The 18995-nt window shown below is 41.0% G+C and overlaps 1 protein-coding gene across 2 annotated transcripts in view; it reads right to left on the minus strand.

Annotated features, from left to right (window-relative positions):
• The window catches only part of gpc5.L (glypican 5 L homeolog), a 102755-nt gene that overhangs the window by 17218 nt on the left and 66542 nt on the right, over positions 1 to 18995 (minus strand). For both annotated transcript variants that reach the window (XM_018263913.2, XM_018263914.2), the window contains one exon: positions 6185 to 6332. In XM_018263913.2, the coding sequence (XP_018119402.1) occupies positions 6185 to 6332 (148 nt within the window). The remainder of the gene's footprint in view (positions 1 to 6184; positions 6333 to 18995) is intronic.

The following is an 18995-nucleotide window of genomic DNA, read 5'->3' on the forward strand; positions in this document are numbered from 1 at the left end:
TGAGTCTTGCAGCTCAATAATTCAGGTGCAGACTCAAAACTGTTAAAATTTTGCAACATTTAGTTGATACATATCTCAGCAGCATCTTTGGAGTATTAGCAACTATTGTATCAATTTTAACAGCTGCCTGTAATGAAACCCAGAGATTCTGCTCAGCAGGGACAAAGATAAGAAATGTATCAACTAAATGTATCCATTTAGAACAGTTTACAGGGTCAGCGACCCCCTACTCCCAGAGCTGCTTTAGAAGGTGAAAAATGACACTTTACACTTCAATATTAGAAAAACGGTGACACATAGAAAATAGGAAAGTAATAAAGTAAAAAGGAAAGTAATTGGAAAAAAATATTATTTCTGATGATCTATCTGAAAACAACTAGTTGTTTGAAGGTGAACGACCCCTTTAATGGGGGACCATAACAAAGATTTCCATGCAGTGCTTTGCCCAACATGCCATATTTTAGTGCAACTCTTGCTTGTGGTTCTGTGTATTTGCTCCCACACCTTTTAACTGAAACAAAGCTAAAAATAAAGTGACACTATGCAGCCTCCTTTGTGCAAATGCTTTGGCAGTGTCAGTGAGAACACAAAGCACAAATCTCGAACATAAAATGTGTCAAAAAAAGGCACTGTGTTTGAAAATAGTGCAAATATGTGCTATTTGTAAATGAGCCCCAGTGAGCCTACTGCCGCACAAAATTGAAATGTCTTTCCGTAAGATTTATGATTTTACTTGAGCCGTGACAGATTCTGTTTTGGTATAAATTGTGTTTAGAATAAAAGTCTTTGGTCAGAGAATGTGTAAACGTCTATAACAAAGCCAACTTGTGGGATGGAGAGCGTGACCTGACAAGCATGTCAAATAGATCGGGACTAATTCTCTCAGAAGAAAGGGATGGTCCTTGGCCAGAATGAGGGGGCCTGTAGTTACATAAAAGAACAATAGAAAGGAAACAAGAGGAGCTTTGTCTTTGTATCATAGAAATGAATGAACAAGGGCATGACTTGGAACAGACAAGGAAATTATTCACAGATCCCTCCCAGTGTACACACACATCCTTCACTGTGTTTGTGGATGAAACGCCCAAGTTCAGGGCAAACCGCCGGCGTACTCTTCACATTCCCTTCTTTGTGGTCACATCTTTGCTGCAAACTTCACAGAATGGCATGTGATTGTCAAAATTGGGGAGACAGATTGTGAAACATCTCATTGGAAGCGGAGACCAGGCTGACCCGAGCGCATACAAAATAGTGAGCCATGGGTTGGGAGAGGTGTCATCTAATCCAGGATCTAGGGATATGTACCCACATGCCTGGGGATTAGTCAAAAGGAAACCCAAGATGCCCCTCCATATACAGTATTATATTGGATAGTGACAATGGTTAATAGCAGCATCTCTGCATAGGTTTTGTCATTGTTCCAAATAGGTGTATATAGCCAGGCAAGCCTCATAAGGAGCAATTGCATTCTGCTAAGCCCTTGAATCAATCAACTGGATAGCCTGTATACTGGCTTATGTTTGGTGAGCTTTACAGCATGCCAAGGGCTATAGTGCCACAAAGTAGTCATTATCCCAGCCTGGTGTAATTCTCTGGATCTGAACACCGGGTGTGTTTTAGGGTTGCCACACTGCCAGTAATTCACCTGTGTTGGTATTACAAATTTGCCAGCAATGTTATTGCCAGTAAATTTGCATTTCCCCCTCTGTCTGATTTCTCCCTGAGCTACTCACTTTTTAGCACTAGCATCGGTTCTTCCTACGCAGCTACCCTCCTCCTGCTCCGCCCATACCTTGCCCCCTATCCGCCCATACCCACCCCTGATCCACCCATACCCCACCCCTGATCCACCCATACCCCACCCCTGATCCACCACCCAATAGGACATTACTCCACCCCTGTGACATCACCACTGGCCTCCCTGGATCGCAGGCTGGTAAAACTTTTGAAAAAGGTGGCAACCCTAGGTGGATTCCAATTATGCTCTGTTGCAAAAAAAAAAAAAAAAAAAAAAAAATATATATATATATATATATATATATATATATATATATATATATATATCTATAGATCTCATGATTAACAGATTTTACTTTGCAGCAACACAGGGTTAGGAAAGACTGTAGTTACTATAAAGCAGTTGTTCACCTTTAAATTAACTATTAGTATGATGTAGAGAGTGATAAGGTAGCCTTTATTGTAGTCACATATATACTATATATATATACTATATCTAATATATGCCTGTATACCACTTTAAGCTAAGTCTCTTTCTTGAATAATATTCTATAATATTCTAGGTCAGCATGACATGAGTAGAAAGTCCCCAAACTTCCATCAGGCTTATCATGATTAGCAAACATCCCCTAGTTAATCATACCCCAATCAAGGGCTAAACCCATGAGACAGAACTAGGTGAACGGTCATGTCATATTTGTTATTTCTAAACCTAAATACTCTTCTCTAATTGGTTATGGTGGGAAACCACTCTAACCCACCTTAAAGCATAATCATAAACTAATTCTGTATGTACTCCACCTATAAATAAACGGTCTGTCCACCAATATGGTAGAACAGAACAAATAAGACTCCTGGTCTGCGTTTCTTCTCTTGCATGCAATCATCCTGCAACTGACAACCCTTCTTCTTATGGATAACCCTAACAAGAGTGATATTCTGAGACAATTTTCAATTGGTTTTCGTGTTTTAGTATTTGTAGGTTTTAGTAATTTAGCAGCTCTCCAGTTTGAAATTTCACAAGCTATCTGGTTGCTTGGGTGTTTACCTTAGCAACCTGGCAATGGTTTGAATGAGAGATTCGAAGATAAATAGGAGAGGGTCTGAATATAAAGATAAGGCATAACGTCAATAATAGTAGAATTGTAAGCTCACAGAGCAATAGGTTTAACAGCCATTAAAATGCTGGAAAGATGTAGAAGAGGAAGGCAAATAATGCAAAAACTATAAGAAATAAATAATGAAGACCAACTGCACAGTTGCTAGGAATAAAACATTGAATAACATAGTAAACGTTAATTTAAATATGAATCACCCCTTTAAACGGGTTCTTTAATGCACTTTACAATTAAATAATTGCAGACAGGGTAGGACTGGCCCTTGAAGTTGTGTAAGCCCCTGGGAAGGCAGCCCTGCACCCACCAGTCCGAGCCTGATTGCAGGAATTTTACCAGTGGCATAACTAGATGTTGCTGGGCCCCACAGCAAATTAATTTTAGGGCCCCCAACATATCCAGTGTTTGTACTGTTTTACCAATATATGTTCAAATTGCTCATCAATGAGAGCCTCATGGGGCCCCCTTTACCTCCTGGGCCCCCCTGCAGCCGCAGGGTCTGCTTCCTCTGTAGTTACGCCCCTGAATTTTACCCATTCTTCCTTAGAATCGGCTGGTTCTCCTCCTGCATAGAAAAGCAGGTGGAGAAGAAGCTGATCCGAGCAGATAGTTTCCCATCCATTAATGGTACAAAGAAAGAGGTGACAGGGCTAATGTGCATATCTTGAAGTTCAGATCTGGGGGACTGAGTATATGAGGGAAGATCATACGCCCCATGGATCACATTACACCCTGCTCTTGCCTGGAGATGTAAGGCACCTGCAGTTCTACATAAATTACAGCTTCAAAGCATTGGAATCTCTGCTGTTGAACATGTATCACATATCATACAAACCAGGGAAAGTCCACTGAAACAGTCATTTATCACATGTAATACTGATAATGGGTTCTTTGGGCTGGTGGAAAGAAACAAAGTAAATGTCCCCAGGCTGAGCATTAGTCTGGTTAGCAATTGTACCATTTTCCATAGGCATAATCCATTTTTCTAAAGCTGTGCATCCATAGCCCTCCTCCCAAATAAGTTAACCCTTTCACTCCTTACCAGCATCTGCTTAGTGTAAATGTATTTCTGAAGATTCAATTTTTCTTCTTCTTCACTGTTAAAATTACCAGTCTATGACTTGTGCTTTAACTATCTAATTGCATGTCCTATGGACTAAATACCCAAAATATAATCCTCTCATGTCAATATTTTAAATACCGCTAAGATTTTCTATGAAAGTCCAGTTTGTACTTTTCCCCCTTCCCCTAGGTGGGACATGTTGTGTTCCATTAGGTGTATCATGATTCCATTATATTCTTTGTACTTCTATTTAGCTATAATTGTCCTCTCACCAAAAAGATAAGAAGCACACAGGATAAACCCATTAAAAAGCTGGAAATCATGGGAAGGGGTATATGCTGGGTGTGGCCAGTGAAGCTGGATATCCTATAAGATGGGACTGTATGGGACACATGACTTAGAGAAGCAAACGCTTTGCTTTGGAACAGTAGCGTTCCTAGAGGGGGGCGGGCCCTGGTGCGTGACGCGCAGCCGGGCCCCGCCCCCTCCATACAGGCGAATTTTAGTGGCGCGCTGTGCTGCCAGGGGGATTTCAGTGGCGTGCGGCGCTGCCGGGGGGGGCCCTGAGGGGGTGCGGGCCCTGGCCCGCTCGCACTCCCTGCTCCCCCGGTAGTTCCGCCACTGCTTTGGAAGCAGGATTTTGCTGATAAAGTATATATTGGTTCAATATATTAAAGAATTCTGCACTGAAATCAATTTTTCAAAAGAGCAAACAGATTTTGTTATATTCAATTTTGAAATCTGACATGGGGCTAGACATATTGTCAGTTTCCCAGCTGCCCCCAGTCATGTGACCTTTGCTCTACTAAACTTCAGTGGAGTGGAGTGATATCACCCCCTCCCTTCTACACCCCCCCAGCAGCATAACAACAGAACAATGGGAAGGTAACGAGATAGCAGCTCCCTAACAAAAGATCTAAGAACAGCGCTCAATAGTAAAAGCCAAGTCCCACTGAGACTGATTCAGTTACATTAAGTAGGAGAAATAACAGCCTGGCAGAAAGTAGTTCTATCCTAAAAGTGCAGGCACAAGTCACATGACTGGGGCAGCTGGGGAACTGACACTATTATGTCTTGCCCCATGTCAAATTTCAAAATTGAATATAACAAAATGTGTTTGCTCTTTTGAGAAATGGATTTCAGTGCAGAATTCTGCTGGAGCAGTACTATTAACTAATGCGTTTTGGAAAAAACATGTTTTCCCATGACAGTATCCCTTTAAGAGCAGTAACTGCAGAGATTACATTTTCCACCCCACTAGGTGGTTTTTAATCTTACCCTTACAGCAACCCCTATCAACCTAACGGACACGTGGGGGCACATTTACTTAGCTCGAGTGAAGGATTCGAAGTAAAAAAACTTCGAATTTCAAAGTTATTTTTTGGGTACTTTGACCATTGAATAGGCTACTTCGACTACGAATCGAACGATTCGAACTAAAAATCGTTCGACTATTCGACCATTCGATAGTCGAAGTACTGTCTCTTTAAAAGAAACTTCGACTACCTACTTCACCTACTTAAAACCTACCGAGCACCAGTGTTAGCCTATGGGGACCTTCCCCATAAGCTTTCTAAGCAATTTCTGATCGAAGGAAAATCGTTAGATCGATGGATTAAAATCGATTTGTCTTTCAATCGAAGTAAATGCGGTACATCCTTAGACTTCGATGGATTTTACTACGATGGTCGAATATCCAGGGTTAATTAACCCTCGATATTCGACCCTTAGTAAATGTGCCCCTAGTCAACATTCAATATCTTGGCAGGTTATAGCAATTCAGTTTAGTTTTGTAATACAGGTACAGGATCGCTTATGCAGAAACCGGTCATCCAGAAAGCTCTAAATTACGGGAAGATCATCCCCCATAGACTCAATTATAATAAAACTTTTTAAAACCTATTTTTATCTGTAAAAACAAAACAGTGTCTTGGACTTGATTTCAACTAAGATATACTGTAATTAATCCCTATTGGTGGGAAATGCACCAAATCCAAGATTCAGTTTGGTATTCAGTCCTTTGGCCGAATCTTGTGCTTGGCAGAACTGAATCCTTAAAATCAGATTAGAATCTTTCATGAAGGATTCAGGAGTTCGGCCGAATTCAAAATAGGATATGAAGTTCCAAATTACAGAAAGATCCCTTATCTGGAAAACCACAGGTCCCAAGCATTCTGGATAACGGGCTCCATACCTATACTATTTGTGGACCCCCTCACCAGAAAATAAGAGACATTTTGAAAGCAATAAAAACAGGCTGCCATAGTACCTGTGTGCGTAGAAGAATCCCCAGAACCTTGGCATCCATCTTCATCATCACAGTCACCACTGGGATCTGCGTCTTCCAGTTTTTCATTTCCTCCACTCCCTTCCCTGATCCGATTCTTGTCAGGCTTAATCTGCTTTTGGGAACCGGTCTGGAAATGCACAAGGACATTTTAATCACAGAGGGTGAAAACTGTTTACGGTTATATTAGTAATTAATTGCAAAACTACAAATCTTTATTTGGGAAAAAAAATCTAATATTCACATTTTTATGAAAGAATCTCATAAGGGAGAAAGTGAAGGACACAGACTGTTATGTCTGCAAATTGCAAGCTTTTGAAAACATTATGGACATCAGCTTCTGGCAAATAGTGAATGCTTTTTCTGTCCTTGTCTGATCTAAAGTGGTGGGTTTTTGAAAAATTGTATGACAGTTAGTGGTAAGAATCTTATTTCAACCAAGCATAAAAATGCTGGCTGGAAAGTTATAATATGGGGCCAAAATATGCTGATGGTGTGTTCTGCACATAGGTGTGGGTGAAACTAGGTATTCCCAAGTTGCCTCCTTTCCTTGCATTAACAATTCAATGGCAAGTTGTGCCAAAACTTTCCTTCTGCAGAAATATATCATTATTTATATATTCAAATTAAAATACATAAAAAGTGACAGATCAATCCACAGTGCAACCAGACTGGGAACTAGACGTTCTATGAATGCATTTTCCATATTGTGAGGATGGCACCCCTAGCACCTAGGATGAGGGGCCCTAGTTTGATGACCAGCTAACAACATAAGTGCATGGTCCCAGAATGTTTGTGCGGGAAAGCTTGTTTCCAATATTAGAATCAAAAGACAAGTAGACATGAAAGGGACTGGGTGTATATTTATAAAGATGCAGATTTAGATCAAGGGCAAGGACACACTGTGAGGATCATTCACGTTCATCAGGCCAATGCCGTGCCTGCCAATGGAGCTATGTGAAGGAGTGGATAACAGCAGCACCACTTTCCTCCGCTTGCATACAAAGTGCAGGCCGAGGAAGGTGGATGATCTGTTCACTTTGCCCTTGCCTAAATGGTACACAGAACTTTTTAACTTCCACTTCTGTACATATGAAAAAGTTATTGCTTCTAAAAAGGTGCCGTGTCCGATGAGCATGAAGCAGTGACAGACAGGATCCCCACACAAAAACAGAGCCCGATATGCCTTAGGCTACGGTCAGACCAGGTCATTTCTTGGCCTGTGGGTAAACATAGACTAAGAAACAGTCTGAGCACTCCCCTCGGCTCTGTGTTGTTTCTGCACCAAAAGGGCAAATTTTCACCAGTAAATGCTCTGCCACACTTCATGCCACTTCGCCAGGGGTAAATTCGTTACCACTTCGCTAATTCACTAAAAAGCGAAGTTGCGTCCCTGTAGCCGAATGCTGGCTAAGTTTCAGTAGCATTAATTCGTTAGTGTGAGCATTTCATAGCGAACTTATGTTAGTGCTCTTGTGTGTAGGTCAATTAGAAAATTGACCTACACATAAGTACATATAGGTCTTATACTGTATATGTCTTTATTAGAGACGTTGGTGCAAATGCTTTAAGTATAACAAACAAGGGAAAGTTGTGCTCACCACTAATTTTTAAAACCATTAGGCCGGGGTGCAATGAGGCTGTGACCACAAAATACATCATTTTGTGGTCACAGCCTCATTGCAACAACTTTCCCTTGTTTGTTATAGTTATACAGGAGCAGTGACCAGCTCCCACCCTTCCCAACTAGAGTCAGGTGATCCCACTGGTGTCTAATAAAAGGGCAGCCAAGTTTGGGAGTTTTACTTTGAAAGCAGCTAGTAAGTTGCAGGTAAAACTTAGTCCCTTTGTAAAATGTTTAATGAAGCAATAGAATTCTTAATGAATCAGATGAAAATTAAGCGTAGGACTGGCCAGATATGGGATGACTTTGACGTAGTTGGCCAGCTTAAATATATTGCAATATATGGACAAACAATCCCTGTTTTGTTTAAAGGGTAAGGCATTTTTTAGTAGCAGTATGCACAAAATGTCTCTGTCTTAAATAAAATAACCGCAACATGACCGTAGCTACCCATATAAATGAAATACACAATGGGGATACAGGAGTCATGACATTTTTCGGGGTAGAACATTTTAATCCCTCTTCCAGAGTTGGTGACATAGATAGGAAATTATTAGAGTGCAAAGCCAAATGGATTTATTGGCTGAACAGCAAAGCCCCTAACGGGCTAAATGAAGGTTTAGTCTGTTTCTATAAGGGGTTAATGAATGAAGCGCTGCTGTCAATGTGAAAGGTAGGCAGACTATTGGATCACATGTCACGTGATCGCTATCTTACCGATAACAGTACTCCTCTAATAGGTTGCCTCTCACATTTAGATCAAATTAACGGAGGGCTTTGAATCCTCCTACTAAATATACCCTCATCTGTTATACAGTATTTGACAGTATTTAATGAAACACATTGTGAGTTTTCAATCGTCCACTATGTGAAATGACAAAAAACGGAATTAACAATGGGCAAGGTCACGGCCGATATACTGTGAGATCTCGAGTACCCGGGATTTTCAATTTACCTATTTAAAACTTAGAAATCAAACACACTCATCACGTGTGCCCCTGACGAAACCGAGGTTATAGATGAAACGCGTAGAGCGGGCATAGGTCCCGACGTAGATAGGCAGGTGAAGCACGGGGAAACTGCTTTGAAGGGAGGGAGCGGGCAGATTATGTCTCCTTGTATTTGGAGGGTTAAATTGGTTAAGTAATGTCTCTCAGAGACCCTACCGATCCACCTTTTGCACAAACATTTATTTTTAAGAAAATGTCCAGCACTACCAGGCTACTTCGACTACGAAGTGGTAGGGTTGCCACCTTTTCCCAAATGTTTTATTGGCTGGTGGGGGGCGGGAACAAAAAGGGACGGGACCGTGACGCAAAAGGGGGCATGGCTACGGCGCCAAGATTTTCAGACGGGGGACAAAGTCAGTAAAACTAAGTTTACTGGGGATTGGGGGCAGGGGGTCTTTTTGAAGGGTATTACAAATTTACCGGCAGCTACATTGTAATACCGGCCCCCGGCAGGTGTTTTAAAGGCTAGGCCGGTAAAATACCGGCCGGGTGGCAACCCTAGTTAGTGGGTGTGTGTTTCAATGAGTGTGTTTTATCGGTCAATGATAGAAAAGTTACGTTTTAACGTATAAGGCATTTTCTGTATTACCACTTTCAGAACTGGATTGCTTTGCGGTGAAGAGTGGTCACTTGTAACTATTAGCGTCCAGTCAGTCGCCACTGTCTTTTGGTCTTTATAAATGTCCAAGGAACCATAATAAAGACAGAAGAGGTCCTGTAGACATGAGCCCACCCTAAAACAAATGTGACATGCCCCTCAAATTGGTAAAAAAGACACAAATTTTCAAGTTTTTTTTTAAGACAATCCTGCTTTAAAATATGAAAAAACGTCAGCGTTTTTTAGAACTTATATTCGGCATACAGGATATGATGTCACTGACATAAGATTGAGGAGGATGTACCTTCAGCTTATCAGTTTGAATGTTAAGGTGCTGAAGGAAACTCTGACGAAAGAGGAAATGTTCTGTAAAACTCGAACTCTAGTAAATCTGGCTGAGCGCAAATTCACCTGGATTTCTGGCAAATTTTCGCTAGCGATGGCCACTTCGCCCCTTTAGTAAATCCTGTATTGGCTCAGGTGAAGACACACAGGGCAGATTTCGGCAATGAAATGTTAGAGTATGTGACTTCAATGCAGAATCAACGCCAAGCGGTCAAACTTCTTGGCCTGTTCTTATCCACATGCCAAGAAACAGCCTGGTCTGCTTGAGCTTTAAGTGTTGCATCAGGTTAGATATACCATATTCTATTGATACAATATATTTAAGCAAGTTCGATGCAATTGTATTCATTGGATAGTTTGTTATTGTTCATGATATGAGGTCATTTGTTAATGCTGGGTACAAGTGCAAATGTGTGCCAATTCGTATGCAATTTAACTGTAGTGAAAGTTTAATTTCACACATCCGCATTTAGCACTTGTTTTTTGTGGTCCTACCAATTTATGATGTATTTCAATTGGTACTTTCCCTGATTTTACACTGATTTTAAAAATCTTTAAATTTAATTTTAAAAATCAGAGAGGCCTTGAACATGCCCCCCATAATGTCAAATGAATGCCTCAATACTTAAGCTTTGTCATTAACACAGTTTATATTGTATATTGACTTCTGGGCTTATAGCCTTTCACACATTTTCCTGATTTTACATTTTCCAGGATTTGCCCAGGGGTTCTTCTGTAGCGCTTGCATCTGGGACCTGTGATAGCAAATCCAGGGCACTGCTACTCAAGGGAACCCTGTCCTAAATACCAGCCTTAGGCCAGCAGAAAATACCGCACAGTGGATGCCATTAAATATCAGGCAAAAACGTCTGCCCTTGAAGATTTAGGTGCATAGATTTATGCAAAAAAATGACATTTTCACTTTACACTTTGCTCTCTTTAGTTAGTGAGCCCTATATTATTTTTAGGGATGCACCGAATCCACTATTTTGGATTCAGCCAAACCCCCGAATCTTTCACGAAAGATTCTGCTGAATATGAATCTGAGTCCTAATTTGGATATGCAAATTAGGGATGGGAAGGGGATTTTTTTTTTACTTCTTTCTTTTGCAACACATATGCAAATTAGGATTTGGATTCTGGATTCAAAGCATCCCTAATTATTTTCATTATTATTAATAAAAAAAATTATTTTTAAAGCGCCAACATATTTGGAAGCGTCTACAATAAATGGGTGTAAACATTAAACATTTACACACTAAAAAATCAATAACCAATAAAAGATAAAGAATACCCTTCCCAAAAAAGGTTACAATCTAAATGTGATGAACTATAATTTCCTTCCCACCACAGCAGCAGAAGCTCAAGTCTGATGTACATAGAGCTGTGCCTGCCATGTTATGGACTCTATATGATAATATCTATGTTATCAATGTCCTTTCATGGGAGCATTGCCTTTTGGGACCCAATCATGCCTGAATGGCTGGAGATTAGTCAGAGTTTAGATCATACAGCACTTGTGGAAAGGGCCTTTCATCAAAATAACAGAGCATTATTATACTCAAACAATAGCCAATGCATCATCCATTACTGAATCCTGCCCACGCCAGGGAAGTGCTGATATGATAAAGTCACCCACCAAACCCAGAATATAACACAGCCATAAATATGTATTATAAATATGACTCCCTGTTTTGCACATTACACTATCTACTCTGGGCCCATCGTCTTTGCAGAGCCCCATACACATTACAAATGGCCCATTCTCACACAGTATAGATTTGTGGTTCCCACGAGCATTGTCTCTAAATGCCAGCTGAGACAAGCCATTAGCAAGCGCTCATGTTGCTGCCAGCTATAACAAGTGGTGCTTCCTCTTCTGTGTGGTCTTGGATGTTCCATAGCGAAAAAGATCAGTAAATGTGTGCGGCATTCAGCAGCGCAAGACGTAATTACATTTTTAGAAGGGAAATATAACCATTAGCCATGAATGAAACAGTTGCCCTCTGACTCATTGGCTACCCTTCCGTAACACCCTTAAAATGATTTTAAAGGTCATTTTTTAACTAAACCGAACGATTGTTAGACTTGTCGACAACCCAGAACAAATTGTTCTTTCTACTGCTTTCGGCATTGGCTTTAATTCCCTCTTAAGACTGATACGCTGGGTGAACATATCTATGTACAGCATATACATTGCAGGGAAAGAAGAATGCATTCTATGCCTTGAAATCTGATCGGGTGAAAGATTAATAAAAAATGTACAGTGCTGCCTTTACAAGTATGTGAATAAAAATATACATACCGTACATACATTATACGTTCGTTAAGTGTTTGCCAAATATCAGAAAGTGCTTTTTATTATTCTTTATTTATACAGAGCTGACATGTGAGGCAGAGCTTTCCAGGGATTATACATCATTCACATCAGTCCCTGCCCCAGTGGAGCTTACAGTCTAAGGTCACATTTACACAGCTTTGTCAGAACCTGGCTGGATGTTTTTGGAGTGTGGGTGAAAACCATAGTACCCAGACAGTGGTGTAACTAGAAGTTACTGAGCCCCACAGCAAATTCATTTTAGGGCCCCGACATAGCCAGAGGTTGTTATGTTTTATCAATATACGTTGAAATTGCTCATTAATTAGGGCTCGTGGGGCCCCCTATACCTCCTGGGCCCCCCCTGCAGCCGCAGGGTCTGCTTCCTCTGTAGTTATCGCCCTGAACCCAGAGAAAACATCTTGTAAAGAGTGGTCAGAATAACAATGCCAGCTACCAAGACACCAAAATCTTAACCATGTGTTGTATGTGCTGTTGTTGGTTTAGTGTGGGAAATCTCAAGGATTCTGTCAAGTCTAAATTTTGCCAAGAATGTTGTATTTTGTCTGAAATCTCTAAATATATTCTATTTGATTCATTGAAATTCTAACTAACTTCTTCTAACTATTCTGTGGAAGTAAAATGAATTCTTAAGGTCCCCATAGACGCAAAGATTTTTCTTGCCGAACGACAGATTTTAGCGAAGTCCGACCAGTCCTTCAAAATTATCGTGCGGTTAGTGGGATTTGAACGATCGTACATCTTACGATTTTTCGTCCGACATCTGTCAGGTAACTGATCGTCAGGTTAAAAAATCTTTATCGGTCCCAGTGCAATCTATCTATGTCTGCAGGGACAGGCAGCTCCCCTTTGTTTTCCTGGCAATATCACCTGAAATGGGTCTTTTTAGTTGATGGACAATTCGTACGATCATACGACCGTTTCGAGATAATCGTGGTCTCACGATGACGATCGGATCTTTTAAAAATCTTTACATCTATGGTCAGCTTTAGGCACACAACAGAAGGATTTGTATAAGTGGTGTCTCAGAAACTACTACAGGTAGGGGTTCCATTATCCAGACACCTGTTATCCGGAAAGCTCTGAATTATGGGAAGGCCGTCTCAATTTTAATTAAAAAATTCACATTTTAATAAATTCACATAAAAATAATTTCCTTTTTATCTGTAATAATAAAACAGTAGATTGTACTTGATCCCAACTAAGATATAATTAATCCTTATTGGAATCAAAGCAATCTTATTGGTTTTATTTCATGTTTAAAAAATTTTTTTAGTACACTTAAGGCAGGGATCCCCAACCTTTTGAACCCGTGAGCAACATTCAGAAGTAAAAGGAGTTGGGGAGCAACACTAGCATGAAAAATGTTCCTGGGGTGCCAAATAAGTGCTGTGATTGGCCATTTAGTAGCCCCTATGTGCATTGTCAACCTAAATTGAAGCTCTTTTTGTCAGTACACCTGGTTTTTATGCAACTAAAACTTGCCTCCAAGCCTGGAATTCAAAAATAGGCACCTGCTTTGAGGCCACTGGGAGCAACATCCAAGGGGTTGGAGAGCAACATGTTGCTCACGAGCTACTGGTTGGGGATCACTGACTTAAGGTATGGAAATCCAAATTACACAACCTCAGGTCCCAAGCATTCTGTATAACAGGTCCTATACCTTAGTGAGAATGGCGTTAGGGAGCAAACCACAAGATTTACATGTTGGCTGCATATGAAAACTCTCATGTCAAAACTCATGACAAAATAATTCTATAGAGTTCATTGCAACGTTCAAGCATGAAGATAATACCACAGTGACATGCTGTGATTCAGGCCCACATAAGAAATTGCAGAAAACGTCTCGCTGAATGTGGCACTGTTGAGTGACAGTTGTGCAGAAATGAATGTCGAATTGTCACCAATGAAATGAGACAACCAGTTGTGCAGAAAAATCACTTGTGCAGTCACTTGCACGCTCATGGTCAATCTTTTAATTAGTCACGAAAGCCTACAAATCAGTGTCACAAATATTCAGCACTGCAGAAATCTCTTTGCGAATAAAGCATCTGAATGAATCTGATTCCCTATGGTAGGGAAGGGACAAGCCTGCAGTTAAAAAACCAAATCTGGTTTGCTAATGTCTCTATTTGGTGCACAAATAATAGGTCACCCACTTGCCATAAAGAGACAAGGACTGCAATTCCCTCCTGCTTCCCCGGAGATCCCTTTGACCCCCTAACCTATGCAAGTAGATTATTTCACTGCTGCCATTCATGTTGGTGGGTTGGTGACCAGCACATAGTCATATGGTTGTGAATGTTCTTACTTCCATTCCTGCAGGCTATATATATGCAGGGTATATAGCTAATTTTAGCCAGAATGTGAAGTGTTGTAGCTATTGTGCATTGTATTATTATTTATGCATTGTGCAGTTAATGGGAGCCTACAGCTGAGCTTCTAAACTTGTTCTGAGTGTCTAGCAGCTATTCCATCCTTAGGGGCCCTGGGATTATTCCCTTACTAGCAGAACAAAATGATCATAATAAGATAATGCAACACACTCATCCAAGGAGTTAATATTTAATGGTATGGGGTTGCCTCACCCTGAAGCCTTGCTTTGTATTAGTTGAACAAAAGAAAGGGACAAAACCATATTGGGTTAGTGATAATAAGCATCTAGCTCTAAATTTAGATCCATTCCTATGACATTAGCATGATCTTGGGATCTGTACCTTTGTTATAAACACTATAGGGGCCTATTTATCATGCTGTGTAAAAAGTGGAGTGAAGCATTACTGGTAATGATGCCCAGAGCAACCAATCAGCAATTCGATTTTAACTGGTTGCTATGATCCACTTTTTGCACAGCATGATAAATAGACCCCCTATTGGTCCATCTTGCTGAACAGCTCAGAGTGTGAATCAACTTTAAGCCAATCAAAATATTAGAAAGTCTTTCTAGAATAATGTGTAGCCCAGCAGAGCATTAACAATCAACTTGCTATACCTACTACTGGACTTAAAAGCACCAAATGCAAATGAGTGAAACAATTAAAATTCTCGAAAAAGTAATTTGGTGGGTGTTTTCTGTGAACAAAATGCACTGAAAATAACAGTGGGTGCTTTTTTCATTGTTTTTTTTTTTTTTTTTATTTGTACAAAGTACATTGAAATTAATGGGCAATGACTATTGAAAAAAGTGTATGTGGAGACCCCAGATTTGCCCCAGTAAGCGCCATAGATTGTAAGTTACTGGGCCCCAGACTCCTTAGGAAGATGACCTGCACCCAGCATTTGCTTGCTTTACTGCCCCTCTTTGCAAACCAGTTGCAAATAACACTACTTGATTTCTTTTGTAGCTGAGCCAGGATAGTCTACTTGTTAAATCTAAAGACTAAGGGCTATTCCACACGGGGAGATAGCCACGCGTTTGCGGTCGCGGCGACAAATGCCTCGCCAGGCTTTTTCAGGCGACTGTTGAAAAGCGCATCGCCTCGTGTGGTTAGCACAGGCATTTTTACATAGGCGCCCATACAAAACTGTCGCCTGCGCCGGTCGCGGCGCTTTGTCGCCGCGACCGCAAACGCGTGGCTATCTCCCCGTGTGGACTAGCCCTTAAATATTAGACCATTGAGTTGTGACTAACCTTTTCCATAAGGCTGTTCCATTTGAATGAAGGGCTCCCAGGACAATATAAAGAGGTAGTCAGTGTGAGAATTGCAGTGTGAGAGTGCTGAGCACACCCATCATATAGTAAAATATGAATTTATAGTGCTTATGTGCACATACAGTGCAATTTTGGCCTTTTCTGACTATTTCTCTTTTGCATGTGGATCATCGCTTATGGTGCCTGGAGCCAATGTCCTTTAACATTAAATTACATTTTAAAAGGTCAGGCATGTCTTGTGGCTTGAAATCAATGATTACTGAGTAGACTATTCCTTGTATTCTTAAAAATGATATAGGAGAGTGAGCTAGGTGTAGAGCAAGGTTCCTATACGCATGTAACTAGATACTTTACACCAAGATGCTGGTACATTGTTTCCTTGCAAGCTGGATATGCTTCTGTCTCAGCCCCTGACTTAGAATTCTTTAAAATGCTCTTGGAATAAATGTTGATAAATTCCAAGTTTAGCATCACTACTTGAAGGCGATTTTTTGCCATTCAGAAGCAGAACATTGGCAGCCCTAAGTATGTTGTCATCAACCTTTCTTCTTCTTCTTTGACTGTATTTACAGTATTAAAAAGCTGAGCTGATCAATGCCCGTATACATCTGGCTGCTCTTGGCTGTGAGACTGCTGAGGTAGAAATGAAGATTGCTGTACATAATATATGGCAGCACAAGCCATTTAGTTAAGTCACTTGCTGGATCCCATTGCATGTAATGTTAAGTATCCACAAATTTGAGCTCCTGATCTAAGCTGCAACTCATCACATACCCACACAGTCTCATGCTCTTGCTCTTATTCAGTCTATGCAATCAGAATGTTTTTGGGACAGTGGGAATCCAAGCCATGGCTATTCAGTTGTTGAACTACAAATCACAGCACCCACGCCAACAGCATTTGGCTTCCCATCTACAACTATTGCTCTTCTGGGACCCTGCTATTAGGGATGCAACGAATCCAGGATTCGGTTCGGGATTCGGCCTTTTTCAGCAGGATTCGGATTGGGCCGAATCCTTCTGCCCGGCCGAACCGAATCCTAATTTGCATATGCAAATTAGGGGCAGGGAGGGAAATTGCGTGACTTTCTGTCAGAAAACAAGGAAGTAAAAAATGTTTTCCCCTTCCCACCCCTAATTTGCATATGCAAATTAGGGTTCGGATTCATTTCGGTATTCGGCCGAATCCTTCGTGAAGGATTCAGGGGTTCGGCCGAATCCAAAAAAATGGATTCGGTGCATCCCTACCTGCTATAAACAAGGTCGTGGGCTGTAAACCCAATTTGTAGCGTCTAAAGATAGCTCTGAATATATTATATATTTAACAGCTGGGAGCTGAGCATGTCTGATTTATATAACGTAAATATCTAGCAATTTAATGTGTCTAACCTAACCTAAACCTGCACTGGCTAGCCATAGCTAATTAGCTTGATTTTCAAAACCATTTTAATTTTAAAAACAAGCGTGCTTCTGAGTATGTTGAGTATGCCAGTGGGGGGCAGCAGTGTCTGAGCAACATGGATGACCTTGCTACAGGGCATGTGCAGCCACTCGGTAAGCAGCTCCTTAGGGGCTACAGTCTGGGATAATGGCTGGGAGGCGGCTGGCGGCTATTGCATTCAAACTGTGTTCTCTTTTAATATATGTGTCAGTGCTACATTCCCAGAAAATAAATTCAAGTCTAAATATAAAAATGTTTGTGTTTAACTACAGACCAGGGCAGTAAAAGCCACTGAAATTCTGGGAATTATATGTCCCACCAGCTGCTTGTGGCACAAGTCTTTCCAGTGTTTTTCAGGAGGAGCACATGAAGGCGAGAATCCAACTGCACCAGGGGTAGGAGCATTTTGCCAGCAAATGTGAATTTGAGATTTTTTTGATCACATTCTTCCAGGCTGTTGGAAAGCAACACAAGCATGAAAAAAGTCCGGGATGCCAGATAAGGGCTGTGATTGGTTATTTTGTAGCCCCTATGTGGACAGACAGCCTACAGGAGGCTCTGTTTGGCAGTACAGCTGATTTTTATGCAACCAAAACTTGCCTACAAGCCTGGAATTAAAGTAGAAGGAAAGCTACCGAAGAATTTTATTGCCAATAGATTAGCCACACTAGTACAAGCTACCCAATTTTTTATTCTGCAGAATGCTTTACCACACCTAGGTAAACAACTCTAGAAGTTATCTCTGTTTGTTTAGGATAGCAGCTACCATATTAGCTTGGTGTGACATCACTTCCTGCTCACTCGTAGCTCTGGGCTCAGATTACAGCAGGGAGCGGAGGAGGGAGTGGGAGAGAGTAGCAAACTGAGCATGCTCAAGCCCTAGACCTGGAGGTTTAAGCTAAAAACAGGAAGTGTAAAACAGAAGCCCATATGTACACAATAGAAGGAAAGAAATGTAGTGTTTCTTTTGACAGGGGACTCAGAGCAAGATTACTGTGAGGGGTTTACCGGTGTATTTATATAGAACTTTCTGATAAAGCTTACTTAATTTAATAAATAAGCACCTGCTTTGAGGGCACTGAGAGCAACATCTAAGGGGTTAGTGAGTGACATGTTATATGTTATGAGCCACTGGTAGGGAATCACTGGGCTACACTTTCATGTTTGAGTCCTTCTCCAAACCTGAAAAAGGCCCTAAATTTAGAGGGGTGGGCTCCATTAATACCAATGGCAGGCTGCACAGTCTCTTGTGCCACAAGCTTGATGGGCCAAATCATAATGATGCCTGGGCCAAGGATCTGCTCATATAGGGGAGATCAGACAGAAGGGAACTGCATCCCGACAGATATCTGGCGGATCTTCAATCAGATATCACTCAGGCAGGCAGTCCATCCCTCAAATCCTTACAGACCATCAGTCAGGGCCCCCATAGGGAAACTACTTCCTTAAAGGATTCTAATCTCTCTACTCTATTCTGATATATTTTTATAAATGCATGTGATTAGATTTTATGGGCAGATTAAGAAGCAGACATTTTCTGATGCTGCTGAAATGTGTAATCTCATGGAACATGACGGATGTTTCTATCTACTACCAAAACCCTCATTCCCTCCGCCAAAAGTAAGTTCATTCCTGATGTCTGACTGTTCATCCAAAGTGGCCACTAATGAGAGTCGAGCACCACAAGCTAGTGATTAGGGCAGATGGCTGAATGCGCAGGAGGTCAGGGTGCCTGGATTTCTGCTGATGAATCAGTTGGATGATCATACACATGGCAGCCATTAGT

Source organism: Xenopus laevis, chromosome 5L, assembly GCF_017654675.1.
Source record: "Xenopus laevis strain J_2021 chromosome 5L, Xenopus_laevis_v10.1, whole genome shotgun sequence".
Taxonomy (NCBI): Eukaryota; Metazoa; Chordata; class Amphibia; order Anura; family Pipidae; genus Xenopus; species Xenopus laevis.